Source organism: Prinia subflava, chromosome 8, assembly GCF_021018805.1.
Source record: "Prinia subflava isolate CZ2003 ecotype Zambia chromosome 8, Cam_Psub_1.2, whole genome shotgun sequence".
In the NCBI taxonomy this organism is placed as follows: domain Eukaryota; kingdom Metazoa; phylum Chordata; class Aves; order Passeriformes; family Cisticolidae; genus Prinia; species Prinia subflava.
The window spans coordinates 14,435,615-14,457,079 of NC_086254.1; the positions used below are offsets into that span (position 1 = coordinate 14,435,615).

The 21,465-nt window shown below is 52.0% G+C and overlaps 1 protein-coding gene across 1 annotated transcript; it reads right to left on the reverse strand.

Moving 5' to 3' along the window:
* Positions 1 to 337: 337 nt before the first annotated feature.
* Positions 338 to 21,398, reverse strand: LOC134553511 (uncharacterized protein KIAA1958-like). Its single transcript, XM_063403276.1, has 5 exons — positions 21,069 to 21,398; positions 12,089 to 12,164; positions 5,449 to 5,533; positions 4,123 to 5,257; positions 338 to 2,594 (listed from the first exon to the last, which is right to left on the reverse strand). Exons 3-5 carry the CDS (start codon positions 5,449 to 5,451, stop codon positions 1,762 to 1,764), a joined length of 1,971 nt encoding a protein of 656 aa, XP_063259346.1. The 5' UTR covers positions 5,452 to 5,533; positions 12,089 to 12,164; positions 21,069 to 21,398; the 3' UTR covers positions 338 to 1,761.
* Positions 21,399 to 21,465: the final 67 nt, after the last annotated feature.

Here is a 21,465-nt window from a genome sequence, read left to right on the forward strand (position 1 = left end):
CTGCAAGGGCTGACCGGGCTCCTGGTACGGACCCGCCGGTACCGATCCCCTCTGCAAGGGCTGACCGGGCTCCTGGTACGGACCCGCCGGTACCGAACCCCTCTGCAAGGGCTGACCGGGCTCCTGGTACGGACCCGCCGGGACCCCGGGACCGATCCCCTCTGCAAGGGCTGACCGGGCTCCTGGTACGGACCCGCCGGTACCGATCCCCTCTGCAAGGGCTGACCGGGCTCCTGGTACGGACCCGCCGGGACCCCGGGACCGATCCCCTCTGCAAGGGCTGACCGGGCTCCTGGTACGGACCCGCCGGGACCCCGGGACGGACCCGCCGGGACCCCGGGACCGACCCTCTCTGCCAGCGCTGCCGGGGGTCCCAGTACCGACCCCTCTGAGACCCGGAGCCCGCTCCGCCAGCGCTGCCGGGGTCCCGGTGCGGACCGGGGGGCGCTGACCGGGGGTTTCCCCGGTGGAGCTCCAGGGAGCCGGGAGGTGCCCAGGTGCTGTGATTGTGCAACCTGCTCTTCCCGTCAGCAGCCGCTCGTTCGCCAGCCTTGGGCGTGGGCTGAACCGAGCAGCGACGGGGAGGAAAGAGCAGGACCCGGGCCGGTCTGGGGCTGAGGGAAGCGGGGACCAGAGGTGTGACCGCGGCCAGGTCACCCGGACCGACGGGACCCTCGGGACAGCTGCTCAGTCGTGGTGTCACAGTGATGCCACCGCTGCTCCAAAGCACAAGAACAGCTGGCAGACGCTCTGCAGCACCTGAGGGGTTTGTCTGTTTTTACGTCTCTTCAAACGTCCCTAAGTTACTTCTTGATGTTCAATTGGTTGAATGAGATCAACTCTGGCAAAGAGCTTGATCCCCTCAAGGTTTCGTTTGAATCCATGGGGATGGCTCACAGGGCTTCAAAGGGCCCAAAGCTCTGTGCCACTGGGCTGGGAGCAGGGGGGACTGAGCACAACAGGAACACACCAGTGCTCCAGGACAGCATCACCTGCTGTTCAGACACAGACAGGACTGAATTAAAGGTTCTTTTATTTGGCTCTGTCAACAGTGCAACCAAAAACCTGACTGAGTTGTAACAGGCACTAAACAGCGCTGGGGCAGCTGAGCAGAGCTGAACACACCTCCCAGTGCCTTTGTGGAGTTGTGTTTTGCATTCCAGGGAAACAACTTAACATAAACCTTTCAACATTGTCAGACTTCTAAAATAACTTCTTAAAACAGCCACAACTTCTTCAATCTGTGAATCTTTCTCTAAGGGAAATGACCTGAACCTTGTCAGAAGCGTTCCTGTGAGCTTGGGATTGGCAGCATCATTGCTCTCCTCATGTCACTCACCCTTTCCTGCAGGTCTGTGTCCCAGGCTGAGCTGTGTGGGGTGCCACCCTCAAAATGTGGGTGCAGCTGACACTCCTGGCCAGGCTCTGCCACCCCCAAGCCCTCTCCCTATCAGCACTGGTCGTTTCTAACAGCATTGACCATTTGGTAGGACATTAACTTGTTTGGCAAATGTGAAACTGAAGATTCTCATTAGCTCACTGAATTATCCAGTAACAGAAATAACAACAAAGGAACTTGACTGAAAGACAAGGCGCTGCAGATCTGTAGATGCCTTCAGTGCCAAGCTGGAGCCCAGCAGAAGGATGTTTGTTCTCAACCTACACCAAATATTGCAATAGAATTCTGTTTCAGAGCAGCCTTGGAGTGATTGAAGGGGCAAAGCTGAAGGGACAGCTCTATTTCCATGTCTTCCTTACGGCTCATTTGATGTCCTGGGTAATAACTTCCATGATTTTATTGAATTTGGCTTTTGTCAGTGCCTTCCTGCTGTACCACACTTTGTCCCAGACAGAGCACAGTGACTTGGGACAGAGGTAAAGAGGGTGTTTGTCATTCAGCATGTCTGGCGGCCTCTTCTTGGCATACTCCTTGTAACTGGCAACTGGGCAGATCTCTGGATCCTCAGGCTTGGCAAAGAGCTGTGGGCTTAGCTCTCCTTCATTTCCCCCAGGGCTCAGATCATCCTTCCACTCTAAGAACTCCAGGTCTCCTTTGGTCTTCCTCAGGACCACCTGTCCCCAGTACAGCTTGGGGGCCTGGAAGTGGGTGTGTGCCCCAAACCCCCTAATGAGATTGGTGAGCATGAGGTGCAGCAAACCCTGAGGGTGTGTCTTGCTTAAAATTCCCTTCTTGAGAAGATTTTCCACATCTTCATCTGTCAGGCTCTCCAAAAGATTCCACTTTTTCTCCTCCTTTTTCTTTTTGTTTTGGAACAGGTACCAATACTTTAATTTATAGGCTTCCTGAGAGACCCTGAACTCTAGTCCTCTCAACATGTTATACTGGTAGTTGTGGTTCTTGAGGTAGCAGCTGATGTTGTGCTGCAAGACAGCCAAGGAATTGGCAGAAAAATCCATGCCATCCTGTCTCTTGGCAGAGAGGAAGAATGAGACCAGGTAGTGGTCGAGGTCTGCAGGAGGCAGCGCGTGGATCTTGCGCATCTCGGAGGGGTGGTGCGACTTCAGCCACTCTTTGAACACTTTTATGTCTCCAACGTTACAGCTTTTCTTTTTTTCCTGCTTCTTCAGCACATCTAAAAGACAAGACATAGTTTTGTGGACAGCAAGAATCCACAAAGCTCAGTAAAACAAGGAGATAGAGGACAGTGTCTACCTGCCTTCTGGAAGCTGTTCAGAGAGGACAGGACCCTCCCAAACCCCTTCCCCTAGAACTGTGGCTCACATTTGTGTTCTCCACAAACCAACACAACCCAACAGTGCCCAGCTCTCCAGGGAAAGTCGGGCTCTTTCCTGCTCCCTCTCCCTTGGCAGCTGGCCTTGCTTAGTGCTGTACAGGGAAATTTCCTCTCACTGTGAAATAATACCATGAACCAAAAGGTTGGGGTGGATGGTGAGGGAGAACAAACAGGTGAGTAAAAAGTGTACTCTGATTTTGTTCAAGGGATTGCTAGGATTCCAGTTGGGCTCTCTCTCAAGTTGCCATGGCAATACCACATCTACCTAGTTCGATGTAGCATGAGAAATGAATTCTTTGGATTGCTGGAAAGCTCCATCTGCTCGCCTGTGACTCGTCCAGGCTGATGGAAAAGGGCTCATGAGCCAACACCTAGAGATTCCCCTTTTTGCACCAGGTTCTTTTATACAGGCTTAGTTGTCATCCTGAAAGATTGATGGCTGATTGATGGTTTGGAGTTTTGGCCTGTTTTGTACTGACTTTTCCAGGTGCAGAGAGGGACAGCTCATGAATCAGTAATGCTGAGGCCTCCTCTGAGCCATGAGCCAGTTACCTTGGCAGAAACAGCTACTCCACAGAAACTCCCAGAAGAATTCCCAATCCCTTCAGATGACACATGATGTCAGTTATGAAAATAGTAAAATACTGCTCCCAAATCCCAACTGGGGGAGTTTGTGTCATTATGGCTCTACAAGGAACAACAATCCCTAAACTTTTTTGGGACCAGCGCTGGTGCTGTAAGCACATCCCAGGCAGACCCCAAGGCTGCCTCAGCAGCTGCCCTTTGCAAGGACATGCCCAGGCCCCTGTGCTGCAGGACAACACATATGAAAACCTTCATTCTTGAAAGCAATGTGTGGAATCCTGCATTTCCTATGAAGGACTGACACTCTGCTGTCATTGCCAGCACTGTGGTTTTGCCACTGGTTTTGGTGCAGCCAAAGCTTTGGCCACAATTTCTCTGTGTTACTGCCTCTTATTTCTTTCTCTTGAAACCTGTGTTCTCTGCTCTGGCTCCAGTTTCCCACAGGGACTCTCTCAAGTACAGCCAATGTACTGTGTGGGAATACTGGGTAAAATGGAAGACCAAAATATTCAAACTGGGATGTTGGGGCTGGGGCACAGCCAAGAACACCTTTGGGTACCCCAGAGAAGGGCACTCCCTACAAAAGCACCAACTCCTTTAGGCAGGGAGCTTTATAGTCCCCTTGAGCAGAAGCAGGAGTGCCCCAAATCCAAGAGATTTACTTAGATGCTGCAGTACAGCCCTTGGCAGTGATGTGAACTCACCCTCTTGGATATTTTGGGAAAGTGATTAATAGAACACCCCCACACCCCTGCAGGCACAGAACTCCAGGCTGTCTTACCTCTGTTTGAGGCTGCAGGTGGATGGCTCTCTGGACTCTGGAAGTCTGAAGAACAAGGTGTCTGCCCAGATCCCAGTGTGTTGCTGTCCTCACCCATGTTCTCAGAACCGTCTGGAGAGCTCAGCTGGAGATATTGCTGAACATCAGCAGTGGCTTGGAGCTCAAAGAATGTCACCAAGGGCTGTGATTCAAGCTGAGCCCTGGCTTCAGTGCTGGGAACAGGAAGGGGTTTGAAACATTCCTTTGGTGCTGCTGAGCCCGGCAGGCTCCTCGCTCTGGGAGTTTCAGCCATGGGCCCTGCAGCACTCAAAGGACCCAGCTTCAGGATGTTCCTGCTCGAGTCCTCCGAGTCACTGGCAGAAGCCTGCAGAACGTAGGAGTGGGGTTGGGGTGGCCTCGCTGTGGGGGCAAAGGCAGCTCTTTGGGAGGATGCTGGCTGGTACAATGCCATATTCTGGCAGTGGAGCATCTGCGACTCCTCAGCAGATGGCTCTGACACATTATCCTGGGTGATTCTGTCTCCTTGGTTGTCTTCATCTGCCTCACACAGCTCTTCATCAAAGATGACCACCAAGTCTTCATCACTGTCAGACTTCATATCCTGTTCACCAGTTTGGACATTACAATCAGACACTGAGAAGTGCTGCTCTGCTGTAGACAATGACATTTTGAGTTTTCTGCTGTTTTGGCCCCCCTTGGGCTTGTTATTCCTTGTGTAAGCAGTGTCAGCCTTCTGCTCAGTGACCCCTTGCGATCTGCCAGGTGACTCTGTGCTCCTAGAACCTTCTTGGTCCATCTTCAAAGATGATGTGCTCAACCTGAGCCTCTTTTCCTCAAAGCTGGACTCCTTTGCCAAAGACTCAGAAGACAGGAGCCTCTTGTTCTTTCCTACAGCCTCAGTCTCTTCTTCACCTCTGTCATTTAAGTTCCCACAGGGCCAGTGATAGGCATGTCCAAATCTGCACATCCACAGCACAGCGTTGTCGCTGCTCCGGAGATCCACGTCCCGAATGAATTCCAGGGTTGGAATCTGGCTGCAAATGGTCCCATGAGTGTGTGCCCAGTCCACAAGTCTGGAGAGATCCGCCTGAACGGAGCTGCCACCGCTGCACCCTCCGTCTCTGGGGCTCCCACTCTGTAAAGGTGTGGAGAGAACCTGAGTGAGAGAGGATGTGCAGACAAGAGCAGTCCTGGGGCTGTTTCCCTCCCTCCCCAACAGTGTAACAATTGTAGTCGGGCTACAGTTTCATCTCAGAACTCCTTTTAAAAATCTATTTGTTCATTCTTTCTTGTCTGTGCTATCATTTATGCCGTAACAACACTCACCATGCTGCTGCTTTCTGTCTCACTGAGCCTTCTCTCAGGTGGGGATCAGTAAGTGACTCTTTGAATGGCCTTTCTCACTCAGAACCTGAAATGATCATCACATTTGTGTGCTATAGACATGGATATGTGTATATGTAGATATATAAAACCCTGAGCAGAAGATGCAACTGAATTTCTCCATGCTGTGCCCACTGCAGGCCTGTGACCTCCCTGGGCTGAGCTCCCACTGCACTCCCAAGAACTCTACACACAAAACCTGACTGGGGTAAATATTTGCAGGATAAGCCTCTGCAACACCAACGAAACGGAAACTAAATATAAACACTGAAAATAGAATTTTACAAACTGAACTCTGCTAACCATTCCTTCAGCAAGCTCTGTGTCTCCAAGTGCTGAACTGCAGAGAGAGAAACAGGAATAGTGAGGCTGGTTCAGCCTGACATTCTCTGACTTTGCAAACAGCAACAAGAGGCAGTTTCACAACTGAAGGACTTGCACACACAATTTTTATTTATATTAGAGACTAAATCTGAAATTCTCCCATCTGTTCAGAAGGCTCCATGGAGCAGCCTGGAAGTAAACCCAGTTTCTTTGTCAAAGGGAACATGTAACATGCCCTCAGCACCGTGGCAGCCCGGGAGCCTGTGAGGCCATCGCTGGCACCTCAGTCCATGATTAATTAAAAGTTTTCAATCAGTGATGGTAAAAGAGGCAAGGCTGAAAATGCTGGACCCGGGAGCCTGGTCTGAAGTGGTTCTTTGAGGAGCTCTTTTGAGCAGCTCTACACAGAACACAGCTCTTGGGGAGAACAGGCCTTGGCTGGCAGTCTGCGAGCACGTGCTGCTGAGAGCACACCTGAGCACGAGCTGTGCAGGTGCAGGAGCTCCATCCCCAGGGTTCTGCTCTCCCAGAGAGCTGGGGAACACGGGAGAAGCCCACCCCAGCTGACACTGTAGGGCTGCTCCGTAATCCATGAACAGGGTGCTTGGCACAGGGATTTATCTCAGGAATGTGGTAGCTAGGCTGAGGTGAAGCCAGCAGCGCAGGGGCAGGGATGGCTGTGCTGCAGGAGGGCTGGCCCCGGGGCAGTGCTGTGCCCAGTGCCCTCAGTGCCCTGTGTGCCCAGTGCCCTCAGTGCCCACTGCCCTGGATGTCCAGTGCCCTCAGTGCCCATTGCCCTGTGTGCCCAGTGCCCTCAGTGTCCATCCAGCACCAGCCCAACACAGCAGCTCTCCTGTCCACAGAGAACAGCTCACACCTCTCACAGGTGCCAGCTCCAGAGGAGCTGCTCCCTTCGGGGTGAGCCTGCAGCACAGCAGCGCAGCTCCCTTCTGCACCCAGGCTCCATCAATCCATATGTTCATTCCTAATAATAGCACAGATAATTTTAGCCCGAATGCTTGGCTGTTGCGCGTGCCAGCATGTGGAATGTGCAAAGGCGGGATTTACTGAGGGTTTTTTTCCTGAAATCTGCTGCTGCTTTAACAAAATATCAGACAATAAAAGTCTTTTTGGAAGCAGCAAATGCAATCTGAGCTCCTGATGTTAATCAAGGCCTTGTATGGGATCTACTGTTCCCGTGAGCTCACTGCTGATGAATCCCAGCAAAGAGGACAGGGAGTCACCTCCAATGGCCATTTCAGCTGAAATGAAAGAAAACAGAAAACTGGCTCTGCCCAAGCTTCTCCCCAGAGATGTTTGACCTGTTCCCACCTCCCCAGGCCAGGGAGCTCACAGCCTGCTCCCACTGAACCCCTACAAGCTGAACATAAACTTGAGCAAGAACCATTTTCCCTCCTGAAGTAAAACAGAGTTTTACCCTCGAGTTCAGGCTGTGCAATTCCCCGAAAGGGCTGAGCCACTCAAACAGACTCAAAGGAACTTCCATGCCAACAATCTGGTGCCTTCACTCAGTGTGGGAAAAGGTAACAGGAACGGAAGCTCCGCATGGTCATATGGCCACAAAATTACTGACTTGGCAGATGAACATCTTGATCCCTATCACAGGCCTCTGCAAATGGAATGCTTTTATCTTTCCTTATCTCCAGGCACATGTCTTCCTCTTCCTGATCTCTTAGAAAGAAAAGCCTTTCTTTTCTCTTGCTATTTAGTTCCCAGCACAGGCTCTGGTGCTCAGCTGCAGACTCCTAAGGCTGCTGTGGCCCTCAGACTTCCAGCAGCTGAGATTCCCTCAAAGGAATGGCAAATGGAATCAGTCTGGATTCAGAGTCACAGCTGAGTGAGAAAAATGACCACTGTCCTTCCCCCAAAGGCTCAACTGGAAGATGTGTCTTCCCTTTGAATAATAAAAATCCATCTTGATCATTGTTGCCACAGTTTTTACCTGCTCCCAGCAACTCTGGGATCTCTGTGGGAAAGGTTCTGGGCTTAGAGATTGGGGCTGAGGTTTGTTTCAGAGCCTTGTGCCTGATTTCGTATCTGTGTGGCTGGGAGTGATGTTGTGGGTTAATCCTCTCTCCAGGAGAGGCTCCCATCTGATAATGGACACTGTGTACAGGACCCACACCTTTCTGCAGGAAAACAGGACATTCCAGAGCTGTACAGTAAAGGATTTTAATTTTTTTTAACCCACAGGGAATTCAGTCTACTGCTAAAACCTACAGTTAGGTGAACTCAGGCTCACACGTGGAAAAAAAAGTGTTGGTTTTGGTGTGGGTTTTGGGGGGTTTTTTTGTTTGTTTGTTTGTTTGTTTCTTTTGATGGGGAAGGTTTTTGTTTTGGGGGGTTTTTTGTTAGTTTGTTTTTTTTTTAATCTACAAGGTTTGGCATTTTCAGGCCCTGCTCTGCACAGCTTTCCAAGCCTCAGTGCTGTTGGTGCTGATTTTACCCCTGTATTCCAGAAAATGTGGCCAGGTAACTTCACAGGAGTCTCCAGCCCTTTAGGGGAGACTGAACTTTGGGCTGACTGAAACACAGAAATGCTTTTTTGGTTTTAAGACTTTATGTGTGTCTTTGAGTCCTTGGTGGGGGGGAAAGCAAACTCAGCAATTTCTGAGATTTATCCTTCTGCAGGGTCAGACACAGAGTCACCTGAAAATGTCACCCCTGGGATCTTCCCCTCTCCCCCTCCCAGGTGTGCTGAAGGCCTGAACCCATAAAACAGACACAGCCTTGTGCAAACAGGAGCACAACATAAATTTCAAGGCACTAAAAGCCCTTTGCTCCCTCTGTCCTTGTCCCATTGCCCTGTGACAGCCCTGGCTGGCTCCTCTCACGGGCTCCAACGCCTGTTTTGCAGATTAGAAGCTGGGACACAGAGCCAGAGAATTGGAGAGCGCTGGCTTCCCTGCTCCAGATAAGACAGTGCAGGAAACTGCAACAATCCTGCTAGGAAAACAACAGGATACAGAACAGCAGTGCTTCAACTTGACTCCTGCCCTCTTCCCCGCTCCCTTGGGAAACCTTTTCTGGAGGTGAGGGGAGCTGGGACAGCCCCCAAACACACGTGGGGGGCATTGCCAGAGCATGGGGGCACTGCCAGGGCTGTGTCAGGGCAGGAAGGGCTGAAGCTGCACTCAAACACATCTGGCTGCAGGACAGGAGCTGAGTGCAGCAGCTGCAGCTCGTGGCTGCCAGGAATCCTGGAGCTTGTCCCATCCTCCTCAGCAGGAGCCCAGGGGGTGGGTCCATAATTTCCTAGCACATCGGTTTTCCTGTTCTCTGTTGTTCGTTTCCCTCCTCATCTGCTCTGTGCAAGAAACTTCAGAGCACCTCTTCAGCTCTCTTCCTGCTTCCCCACATCCTCCCACCAACCCCTCCTGCCCTGCTTGCAGAAATACAATTCCCAGGATACATCCTGTACTTGCTACAGGGCACCATGGCTCCATTTTGAGAGATGCTCCCAGGAAATCCCACCCCGAGTGTCTGCAGAGGGCAGGAGCTGACTACAAACCCTGCTGGCAAACACTGGCCTCCAGCACCACACTCCTTAAACAAGACTTTTTTTGTTCAAAGACTCGGACATCACTTTTTCCTCAAGCTCTAATTATCTCTCCTCCTGAGGGGCTGCGTTCCGGAGCCACTGGCCTGGGATGCAACTGTGAGCACTAAATCAAGGCCTCTGAAAAGTGCTAATAAAAGCCACAGGCAGCTGGCACAGCACTACCAAACAGGGATCAGCCACCAAACCAGCCTGAGTGAAGAACAAAATTAACTGGAAACCACGATCTTCTGTTATTAGGAGCTCGCGTTGTATTTCCCAGGAGGAAGTTGGAAAGCTGAAATCAGCAACGTCCAAAGGAGTGACCTGGGCAGGAAATGCTGCAGTGCCACTCACACAGTGCCAAGGTGGAGTCTGGGGCACCCCACACCTGTGCCAGCTGCTGGAGTGGCCCCAGGACTCCATGGGCACAATGTGATTGATAAACACAGAGATGCTACCAGCACAGCCCAGCCACACTGACTGTAGCATACTGAAATCAGTTTTAAAACTTTCCTTTCAGCAATTCCTGAACATGAAATCAGAAGGAAGGCCTTTCCAAGTAAACAAGAAAGGAATGAAAAAGATGTGACTAATCAGAAAGATTGAAATGGCCCTTTATTAAAAAGCAGTATAGAACAGGTACTTTAATTGTCAATTGTAAATGGACATGCTGACTGTCAAATTGTATATTTTAGGTATGTAGGGACAAAAGGGATGCAGAAACCAGTAAGAGGAACTGAGAAAAACTGTTGCTATGAACTTTCTAGATTAAGTTATGTTATGAGAGATACAATGTTGCATCCCAGCATAATCCTGATTAAAGACCCTCTTTAGCACCTCAGAATTTCCTTATTTTAGTACCTCACCTTCATCTAGTGGTGTCCCCCACCACTGCTGGTGTGACAGTGATCTGTCCCCTCGCCCTGGGCACCCACTGCTGGAGGCACAGGGGCATCGCTGCTCCGCTCGCTGCTCTCAGGGTTTGTCACCAAGCACTGGGCACCGGGTGGCTCCGGTACCTCCCGCTGTACGAGCGCCTTTGGCCCTCCCGGTTCTGCCGCGTTTGGGCTCGCCAATCAACCGGGAACGACGTGGAACGGGAACCCTTTTGTTCCTGCTCCCTGCCGCCCGGTACCGGCAGGGGTAGCTCGGCCCCGGTACCGGCAGGGGGAGCTCTGCCCCGGTACCGGCAGGGGTAGCTCGGCCCCGGTACCGGCAGGGGGAGCTCGGCTCCGGTACCGGCATGGGGAGCTCGGCCCCGGTACCGGCATGGGGAGCTCGGCCCCGGTACCGGCGGAGGGCGCTCGGCCCCGGTACCGGCAGGGGGAGCTCGGCCCCGGTACCGGCGGAGGGCGCTCGGCCCCGGTACCGGCAGGGGGAGCTCGGCCCCGGTACCGGCGGAGGGCGCTCGGCTCCGGTACCGGCGGAGGGCGCTCGGCCCCGGTACCGGCAGGGGGAGCTCGGCTCCGGTACCGGCGGAGGGCGCTCGGCCCCGGTACCGGCAGAGGGCGCTCGGCTCCGGTACCGGCAGGGGGAGCTCGGCCCCGGTACCGGCAGGGAGAGCTCGGCTCCGGTACCGGCAGGGGGAGCTCGGCCCCGGTACCGGCAGGGAGAGCTCGGCTCCGGTACCGGCAGGGGGAGCTCGGGCCCCGGTGCTCGCCCCGGTCCCGCCGCAGCACCGCAGGCAGAGCCCGCCCCGGTGCGGCGGGGCCGAGAGAAGGGAGTCCCCGGGCCGGGCTCGGCCGGTGCTGCTCCACCGGTACCAAACAGCCAAAGCTCCAGCTGGGGCTGGCGAGGGGGGCAAATCCTGGTTCATCTGATGGTCAAGGCGTTTATTGAGGTTTTTTTTCACATTTCTGAGCGGCCTTTTAAAGTTTAACTAAAATCATCGTGTGACACAAGGTGTTTTGTCAACCAGTGCTAAACTGAACCGAACCAATCCAACCTAACCCAACCCAAACCCACTGCTGGGAACAGGACAAAGCACCCAACATTTCACCCCAGTTTTGGGTGCATCTGCCCCTCCCTGAGCTAAGTCAGACCCTCTCCCCTGTTGTCCCACCTGCCCACAGACCAGAGCTCACATGTTCCTCCAGCACACTCTGGCTGGAGTGTGGCAGCAATTTGTTATTAAATAGTACTTTGTGGTGAATCTGTGACTTGTAATTAGATGTAATTGTTCACGATGGAACATAGTAACCTACTTCTTTTGCAATACAGACCATCTTTAGCGACTGACACCTCAGCTCCTTCCTACCTCTGTCTACAGCCCCTGAAATTGAGGTGACTCAGCCTGAGGTGCCAGACTCAGTGTCACCAGCACCAGGCAAATGCTCACCTTCACTTCTTCACCCCAGGTATTTACAGAGTGCTGGGAAATGGCTCCTGGAGGCAGGAAAAAACACTGTTGGTAACAAAATACCTTGCAGGGGCGGGGAGGTTCACTGGCTGTAGAATGGCTTGTTCCAGTCCCTGCTGGATCTCTGGCATGAGGAGCACAAAAGGAGCCTCAAGTTCTTGTCTCTCACAAAACATCCCCCTAAGTGGCACCCCAGGATTTTGGCCACAGACAAATGCATTGGTTTATACTCCCTGGTGATGCCATCTGTGAGACTTGCAGGCTCCCACCTTTGGAGCCTTGGCTCCTGCTCAGTTTTCTACTCTGTCCTTGTTTTGATGTGCTGATGTCTCCCTTACCTGCTCCAAGGTCAGGCAGGCAGCCTCCCACAGCACACAGCACTGCCCAAGGACAGGATCTCATCCAGAGCACAGCCTAGGAGAGAGGGGAAACGTGTGTTTGTCAGGAAAGAGAACTCAAAAGCAACCTGCCAATCCCTGGGGTGGGATGGAAGCCATGAGCAAAGCTCCCTGCCCTGAGAGCTGAGAGCCCTCGGCTTTGTTGGGCTCTGAGGGGCCGCCTGGGGCAGCAGCCAGGACCAGCAGAATCTGGAGAGTGGCTCCCCATTGCTGTTCCCCACTCCTTGAGAGCAGAGCTGAGAGCCCTAGGGATGAAAATCCACAGCTGGATGATCCTTTGGACAAGAATCATGAACTTGGCCTTGGATCTGGGAGAGCTGCAGCTGTAACACCCTGCCCAGAGCGTGAGGAGGAGCAAACCAGGCAACTCCACTCCACAGATTCCAGAGAAACCAGAGCCAATGGGTGGTTTGGATTTGGAGTTCTCAGCTGAAAGTGTCCCTGAGGGGAAGGATTCTGAGAACTGACTTCCACCTGCTGCAGAAGCAACTTGTCATCTTGCAGTATGGAACAAAGTATTTTCTCCATAAATAAAGTATTGTCATGTATTTTTTGAGCCCTGATCTTCAAAGTAAGAAAATGCAGCTGAACTGCCCCTCTGGAGGGAACTTAGCTCCACAGGGAGAGTGAGTGAGCTCATGGAAATGCTCCTCTGGCTGAAGGTGCAGGCAGTACCTGCACAGGAGGGAACCAGGAGTGATGCATCCCCAAATTCCAGACCTGCTGCCAGGCAGTGGGAATCTCTTTTGGGCTGTGGTGATTACTCAAAACCAGGAATTCAGTGCTGTGGTGCAGAGCAGGGAGCTGCACACAGAACTGATGGTTCTGCACACAAAGAGCCCCTGTGCCTGTGTTTTGGGGATGCTGGGGCCCCATGAGACACCCCTTGCACGGGCTCCTGTCATTACCTGCCACACTCACCGCCCTGGTATCAGAGAGCTCATCAATTAAATATTAAAACTTCTGAGGGATATTGAGTTTCTTTTGTTCCTTTGGCACCGCCAGTGTTCTCAGTTCTCCCTGACCTCACATGCTGCATGTTACTGCCTTCATGTTCTTTTAATGCTTAATTTCATACTCTGGAGGGCTTCCTTCACCTCCTGTCTGTCACAGGGAGCATCTGCTGTACCAGGAAATGGCATTTAAGGAGCAGGTTCCTCACTCAGATCCCAAAGTACAACCAAACCACCAACTCCATGGCTCTGCACATACAGGCCTTTGTGTGTTTTCATACATTTCCACCCAGTTTGATTCAGAGTGCTTTGGCTTTGAGTCTGCAATCAGAATCCGAGATTCCTGAACACTTTCACCATCTGAAGCATCAGCAAACCTTCACACCACCAAAGCAAAAGGCCCTTAGCCATAGAGCAAGGCTTCCCTGAACTGTTCCACTGCACAACATCCTTCAGGAACATATGGGCCAGCAACCACGAGATGACCACAGCATAACTACACCACTGACAAAGCCATTGAGCCTCAGCAGCTGCCTCTGGGAAGGTTTCATTCAACCCCAGCACTGCCTTTTAAACTTAAGTGCCACTGGAACAAACACATCTTTGATACAAGTAGGAAATCATTTGGAGCTTTGTGTTTAATAGAGCTGCAGCCCTGGGGAAATGATGTCGTTCTTGGCCAGGATGACAATGGGGCTCACGGCGGGCACAGAGCGTGGCTGTCCCCGTCCTCTCTGCGCCAGCTGTGTTTGGACATCTTTGTTCTTGATTCAGTGTGCAAACAAGCTGCAAGCCGAGGCTCCTGAGCTGCCACGTGTGACACCAAAACACAGGGTTTAGGGAGGAGGAGAGCAGGATTTGGGCAATTCCTCCTGTCCTCTTGCTCCTCCTGCCTTTGGAGCCTCTCGTGTCCCCCTCAGCTCCAGGAGAACCACAGCACGGAATAGAGGCTGCAGACACAAACATGGAGGAACACAAGGGCAGTACTGGGCTGTACACACCTCTGTGATCCGTGTGTCTGAGGTGGGGCACACACACCTGTGTGATCCGTGTGCCTGAGGTGGGACACACACACCTGTGTGATCTGTGTGCTTTAGGGGGGCACACACACCTGTGTGATCCGTGTGCCTGAGGTGGGACACACACACCTGTGTGATCCGTGTGCCTGAGGTGGGGCACACACACCTGTGTGATCTGTGTGCTTTAGGGGGGCACACACACCTGTGTGATCCGTGTGCCCCAGAGGGGTACACACACATGTGTGATCTGCGTGCCTGAGATGGGGCACACACACCTGTGTGATCCGTGTGCCCTAGGGGGGCACACACACCTGTGTGATCCATGTGCTTTAGGGGGGAACACACACCTGTGTGATCCGTGTGCCTGAGGTGGGACACACACCTGTGTGATCTGTGTGTCCTAGGGGGGCACACACACCTGTGTGATCTGTGTGCCCTAGGGGGGCACACACACCTGTGTGATCCGTGTGCCTGAGCTGGGACACACACGTGTGCTTCCATGTGCTTTAGGGGGGCACACACACCTGTGTGATCCATGTGCCTGAGGTGGGACACACACACCTGTGTGATCTGTGTGCCCTAGGGGGGTACACACACCTGTGTGATCCGTGTGCCTGAGGTGGGGCACACACCTGTGTGATCCGTGTGCCTGAGCTGGGGCACACACACCTGTGCTTCCATGTGCTTTGGGGGGGCACACACGTGTGCCCTGGGGACACACACACACCCCTTTATACTCAGGACACCTCTTCAAATGTTGCTGCAATTTCTACCTGTAAAATCCCTTGTTCAGAGCAAGGAGCAAGCAGCAGGCGGGCTCCACACCCAAGAGAGCATCTCTAGATGCTCTGCAGGTGCCTGTCTCTCTGTCAGGGCCCTTTTTCATTTAAATGACCTGTGCTCAGACTGTGACATTCTCCTGTCTGGAACCGTCTGGCATCTGTGCCATATCCATTCGAATGGCAGATGCAACAGGAGACACCTGTGGACAGAGGGGCAGAGCTAAGGTTTCAGGGACAATCACAGAGCCTGGCAGGTGAGCGATGGAGACCTGCAGCAATAATGCATGAGCTGCACCTGCCTCCCCTCAGCCCTGAGGCACTGCTCGTCCAGGAGCTGCTGTTCCAGTTCCCTCTGAGCTCCACCACAGTGCCACCCACCCCGCAGGGACAACCAGAACAGCACAGTGGCTGTGACAGACTGGGAGCACCAGGTTACGGTGGGAGAGAAGCAGATTTGGGGGGCTGAGTACTCTCAAAGTTCTGTAGAGCCCCCCAGGAAATCTGGAAATCGTTGCTGGGCCAGTGAGCACCCTCGAGAGGCTGATCAGGAAATTTGCATTATCTTTGAGTCACAAAATCAAATCATTGTAAGGAAGTGAAGGAGCTCCCCAGGCCATTGCGGGGCACAGGGAAGCAACAGAATGGCACTCAGCTCTCCCTGCAAACAAGCCCAAGCTTTGCCCAAAGCAAGAAGGAAATGCAGACCTTGAGCTATGGACAGACAAGAAATGGTGTTTACTTCCCTGCCCTGGGATAGCAGGAGATGTGCTTGGAAGGAGGGTTGTTTGTATAAATAAATGTTCATTCTTGGCAGTGGAATGCAAACTATGCTGAGGGGCTGGAACCAAGCACTCGGGAAAGCTGAGGCCAGAGCAAGGGAGAGACGGAGTGAGGCTGCAGGGAGGAAATTCACATTCATTTTTAGCAACTTGGAGAGGTTCTCAAGCCTATTTGACATTTTTAATTGTGCTGATGCAGAGCCTATTTCAAGGACAAAAAAAAAAAAGTCAGGATTGCACGTTAAACAATTAGGAAATTTCACACCAGCCAGTGAGGAGCAGTGCTGCCTGGGGGTCTGGAGACTCTCTGAAACACGGGATCATCTTTCAGCCTTTCTAGACAGACGGAATTTGAATGTCTTGCAGAATCCTCGCCCAGGTCAGGAACTCAGAGCCTGGCCCTGTAAACCTCTCCTGATGGTATTTTCTGAGAGCACACAGGAGGAAGGAAAGATAAGCCTGAGCTGCTGCTCTTTTTTGTCCACGCTTTCCTGCAAGATTTCTGCAAGGGCAGAAAAGCATCCTGCAGTGTGGCATCAACTGTGTCAGAATCTGTAACTTTACAGTAGGAAACACTGCAGTTTCTGGTGGAGAGTGAGCTCAGTTCGATGGTGTCACATCACCAAGCCAGGGCCTGTTTTCCATGCTGAGAAAGTGACCTTTTGTCATGCAACCATCACGACCTCGGTCTCACTTTCCCTGTGTATCTGTGGAAAAGAGCTCTACCTGTTTGCCTACCCACTGTCCTTTCTGGAAATTGCATAAGGACCTGTCCCTACATTTCAGTTTGGGTGTCAGGGGCCACAGCTGTGGCACTGAAGGGCAGGAATTACCTGTTTGTGTTGGGCAGAGATGTCACCCCCCTGCTCTGAGTCCAGCACAGGAGCTGGCACTGGGTTGGGGACAGCAGAATGGAATTGGAACCTGCCTTCTCTTTGAGATAATGGAAAGTCACAGGGAGGTATCCAGCTCTGGGCATGAATAAATCATTACAGGTATGAATTATTCAGGGCTCAGCCCTCCACATGTGCTCTATTCAGACTCCAGCAGCAGCATCCCCGCTGTTCTGGGGTTTCTTCCCCAACATTCCAGGTCTGTGGCAGGCTGATGAGTCCAAGTGTTCAAATAAGATTAAAAGAATAATTAAAAACCCAGCAGTAAAAAGTTGCTCCAAAGTTCTGTCACACCTCAGGCTGGTATTCTGATGGCCAGGCAATCTCTGAGCTCCAAGAGTTGTCCACCAGTTAGTCACAGTATGGAATGGGAATAAAAAGTGGCTCAGGAAATTGGGAGCACAGGTTGGAGGGAAGAACTGGAATGCTGAGCACAGAATCAATACAGGAACTAATAGAGCCTTCTGATAGCTTGTGTCTAACACCAACACAGGTATGATCTGGATTTCTTAACTGCCAATAAGGAACTTTGGTAGCACTTAGGGGATAAATCAACATTTCTGGCTTTGATCTGTGCTGTGACATCACTGGCTTTGCCTTGTGGTGCTTTTTGAAAATCTTGTTTATTATGAGCTGAAATCAGTTAAATGAAGAGAAGATCTGGTTTGCAGTGACTGGAAGGATGGCACTGTTAGAGCTGGTTAGAGTGATCACTGTTAGAGTGATTAATTTAATGTCAGAGTCCAAATCAAGGACCCTGGGACCCAGGAGAGCAGGGGCAGCCCTGAGCCTCAGATGCTGCCAGGTGATTTCTGGGGAAGAGCAGCAGCTCTGGGATGAGTTGCAGGGGGTATAATCAGACTATAGATTAATCAAACCACAGATTCGTCAAAACATAGCCTAATCTTCAGCACTCCAACCCTGACTAGGAGGGGAAAAAAGTCCTGTGTTGAACAGCCAGGAAATGGCTGGTTCGTCCCGCACAGGAAATGAGTCACCCCAGAGCATCGGGAGGAGCTGTGGGGACAGGGAAGTGCTGAAACAACATGGACGGGGAACAGCACAAATACAGAGAAGTCTCTTGTGTCGTGGATTAAAAAGAAGGAAAGATGTAAAATGTTAGCCCTTGTAATTCTGCTTCAGAACTGAAGTTCATGCAGGTGGCTGCAGCATGAAATACCCACAGCTGTAAAAGGGGGATTCAGGGTGTGCAGTGGCAACACAAACCATGCCCAGGTGCAGCTCTCCTGCCTTGCAGAGAGTTTCTCACCTGCTCAGCTCTGGCCCTGCACAGGCAGCCTCACGTTGCTGTGGTGGCAGAGCTGTCACAGACACCCAGCTCAGGGAGCCCCTACACAGGTCAGAAATCACAGAATCATGGAGTCATTCCCCCTCGTCCAAGCCCTTGTAAAAAATCAGTCTCCAAGAACACTCCTTTTTATTACTGACAGCACATTAAGCTCAGTTCCAAACCCATTTATTTATCAACTACCAGTCAGAACAATCTTTGCTAGTACTCCACGCTAAACTCTTGTGGATCAATGGAATAAACACTCCCCTCATTCATGTTGTGTCCTGCTCCTAAAGCCACGTGTGTGCAGGTATGAGCAGCACCTCTCCCAGACGCTGGAACTAACACAGCCAGCTCTCCCACCCTCCTCCTCCAACCACCCCGGCTGCAGAGGCACTTTGGGTCCCTCTCCTGGTCCCTTCTCTCAGGAACGAGGAGGGGAGGCCGTGGGTCAGAGCCAGATGTGTCTGCTGGACTGACAAACCCTGCAGGGATTCTGCTCCTGCCCGGATTGTGCTGCTGCCCCGCCCGCCCTGCTCTAACCATTCCCAGAGCGGTGATGTGGCATCGTGAACGATGCGCACAAGAATGTTCTGGCACCCTGAGATGCTGCTGAAGCTGCCAGCAGCTTTATTTTTTTGAAATAAAACCGCCGTGTTCGCTGAGAGGGGTTGAAAATAAATAAAAGCCACAGAGAGAAGCAGAAGGATTGGAGACGCCCCCTGGTTTCTTTGGGATTCAGTGGCAGCACGGTTATCCAAGAGGGTTCCCTGGTTTAGGGCTTTGCTGGGAATAATGGGGCAGGAGAAGAACTTCCAAAAAACAATTATCACTGGCAGCAGTATCCAGCAAGCACCACTGTGCCCAGGGGTTTGGGTTCGTGAGCTGCTTAGGAGGGTTCTGCTTTTCAAACAGCTGGCACAAACACTGGGTGGAAGAGGAAGGAGAAGAGGAAGAGTTTTGCCACTTTGCGAAGGACAAGGTTGTGAAGAGAAGCGTCCATGACCCCACACAGGCTGTGGAGTTGTGTAACAAAACAAAAGGAACAGGCAGGAAAGGGTCGGTTTTGTTTCAGAGAGTTTTTCTTCCCTGCTGGTGAATTAAATGCCAAGAGATAACAGATGCAGGAAGGGCTCAAAAAGGGAATAAACTGGGTGTGCCCCAGAGCCCTTCCCGGCCAGAGGAACCAGAGCCAGGGTGGGACGTGGGACACTGCTGTAGGATCATACAAAAGAAGCTGATTCATTTTTTTCCCTTTGCCCTCCTCTTTTTTTTTTTTTTTTTTTAAGATGGTCATTTTCATCTGGGTTTGTTTTTCAAAACAAACACAAGGACACACAGGGGCTGGTCCTGCTCCCTGCTGTGTTTTCATATCAAGTGTAATCTTGTTCTTAAAAGCATTTCCCCCTCTGGCCCAGAGAAAACCACAATAGTGTCACTGGTTACTTGTAGTCCCATAGTACCTGAGCAGATGCTGTCTAAAAAATTCTGTTCCTATTGCAGGAAAACGGCTGATAAAATGTTGCACAATCATTATTTCTGCAAGAACTGTGGAAAACAGTGAGCTTGCACAAACCTTAAAGAGCCTTTTAAGTCAGACTATACCTGCAAAGGAAAGGCCTGTGGAAATCAGGAATCCTATGGTGGCATTTACCTGTTTGCTCTGCCAAAGATACCTGAAAAGCACCTGGAATACCTGCACATGTCATAAATGCCATAAACTCACCTCAGCAGCTACTAGAAAATCAGCCCCTGGCCTGTGCTCGGTTTCAGTCTTTGTGGGGTGTTCAGGGTACTTTTCCTTAGGACACAAAAATACCCCATATTGGGAAAAAAAATAAAAAGGGGATTCTGTCTCCACAGCATCCTCTACCATCAAGGGATTTCTTACTTGTGGAATAAACACCTTCATAGGAAATACACCTTGAACCAGGCACAGTTCAAGGGAGTGCAGGGAGCTTGTGTTGGCAGCTAAATTCCTGCTCTCTTTGATCACATCACCTTATCTCTCTGGCCCTCAGCTACAGTGGATCCATAATCCCATCATTTTCCCATTCTTTGCCTCATTGAAGTTGTAAATCTGAGGCAGCAGCTGAACCTTTCATATGCAGGAGCCAGTAAATGAGGTGGCTTCAGATGGGTTTAGTTGCCTTCAGCAATAGGTCAGAACAAGCTTTTCCACTTTTCCTTGGTTTTAAACTTCTCAGGGGCCAAACTGGAAGCCCAGCAACCCAAAGATTCAGGAATCAAAGTTCCCAGCTCCTGGAAAGATCCAAGGCCAAGGGAAGCTCCTGCATTTCACAGAGGGTGACAAGAGTGAGGCAGGCGGGTGATGTACGATCCAGGCCACTGAAACCCAAGCACTGCCCCAGTGAGAAATGAGGGCTCCGGCCAGAGAACCTGGCACAGCAACACGGGTTTGGGAGAAAATATACCACTTTACTTCTAGCTATTTCTTTTCCTTACTCACATGTCAGGTGTGCGCTTGAGAGAGACACGAGAATGCCAAATGCATGTTTATACCTGCCAGAGTTACCTGACACAAAGCAGAAACACTGCCCAGGGATAACACTCCAAGTTTCATTCACACTCGTATTTTTAAAACAATTTTCTGAGCCCTCACATACACGGCCCAGGTGTTGGTGTTTTATAGGTTATCACTGGCAGAACTGCCAAATATATTCACAGAAATGCCCTGGGTGGGAAGGCTGGCAGGGCAGAGGAGCCTGGCTGCAGGCAGAAATTAGCTAGGAACTGACCAATTAATCCCTGTAGGGTATGGCAAGTGAGGCCCAGAAAACGGGCGACTGCCACTGGGATTCCCAACGAGCAAATACTGGATTTAAACAGAGTATTTCATCCACGGAGCACTGGAGGATCCAGCTGTGCCCGAGGGTCGGGGATGGGGACAGACCCCCACACTTGCCCTGGTCACGCCTGCGGTAGCCACAGAGGGATCTCACACCAAGCCACCACTGGAATTCACCAAAGGTGGCTCAGCACACGCAAAGCAAATCTTCCAGAGGCTTGGCAAGCCCCAAATCCTTAGAATAACATGGGAACTACAGGCAATGACCGACATTAAGAGTGAGACAAGCGGATCTAATTCCGCACTGAAGTGCCCTCGATGGGCCACGGAGCTGGGCTGGGCACCAAAGTGTCACAACGGTACCTGAGACCGGCAGGTACGTTTAACGTCTTACCTCACAAGATCTCCCTCTCTCACCCTCTGGTAATCTTTATCCTTAAGACATTAACTGCGATTACACTCACTCCGTCCTGTACCTTAAGCAAACCTCTCGGCCCTGCACGACCGCCGAGGGGCAGAGCGGGCGGACAGCCCCGCACGCGGGATGGCGGCGGCGCGCGGCTTCCCTGCCCGCCCCCAACATGGCGGCCCGGGCCGCACAACGTGCACGCTGCGGACCCCCTTGCCCGTACCCAAGATGGCGCCCAACGCCGTGCCTCCCATGCCCTGCCCCCAATCAAGATGGCGCTTCTGGGCGTCATCCCGGCCTCCTTCCCGCTCTGAAGATGGCTCCTCCCCGCCGCCTCCCTCCGCCTACCGAATGGCGCCGCGCAGCGGCGACTCGCCCCGCC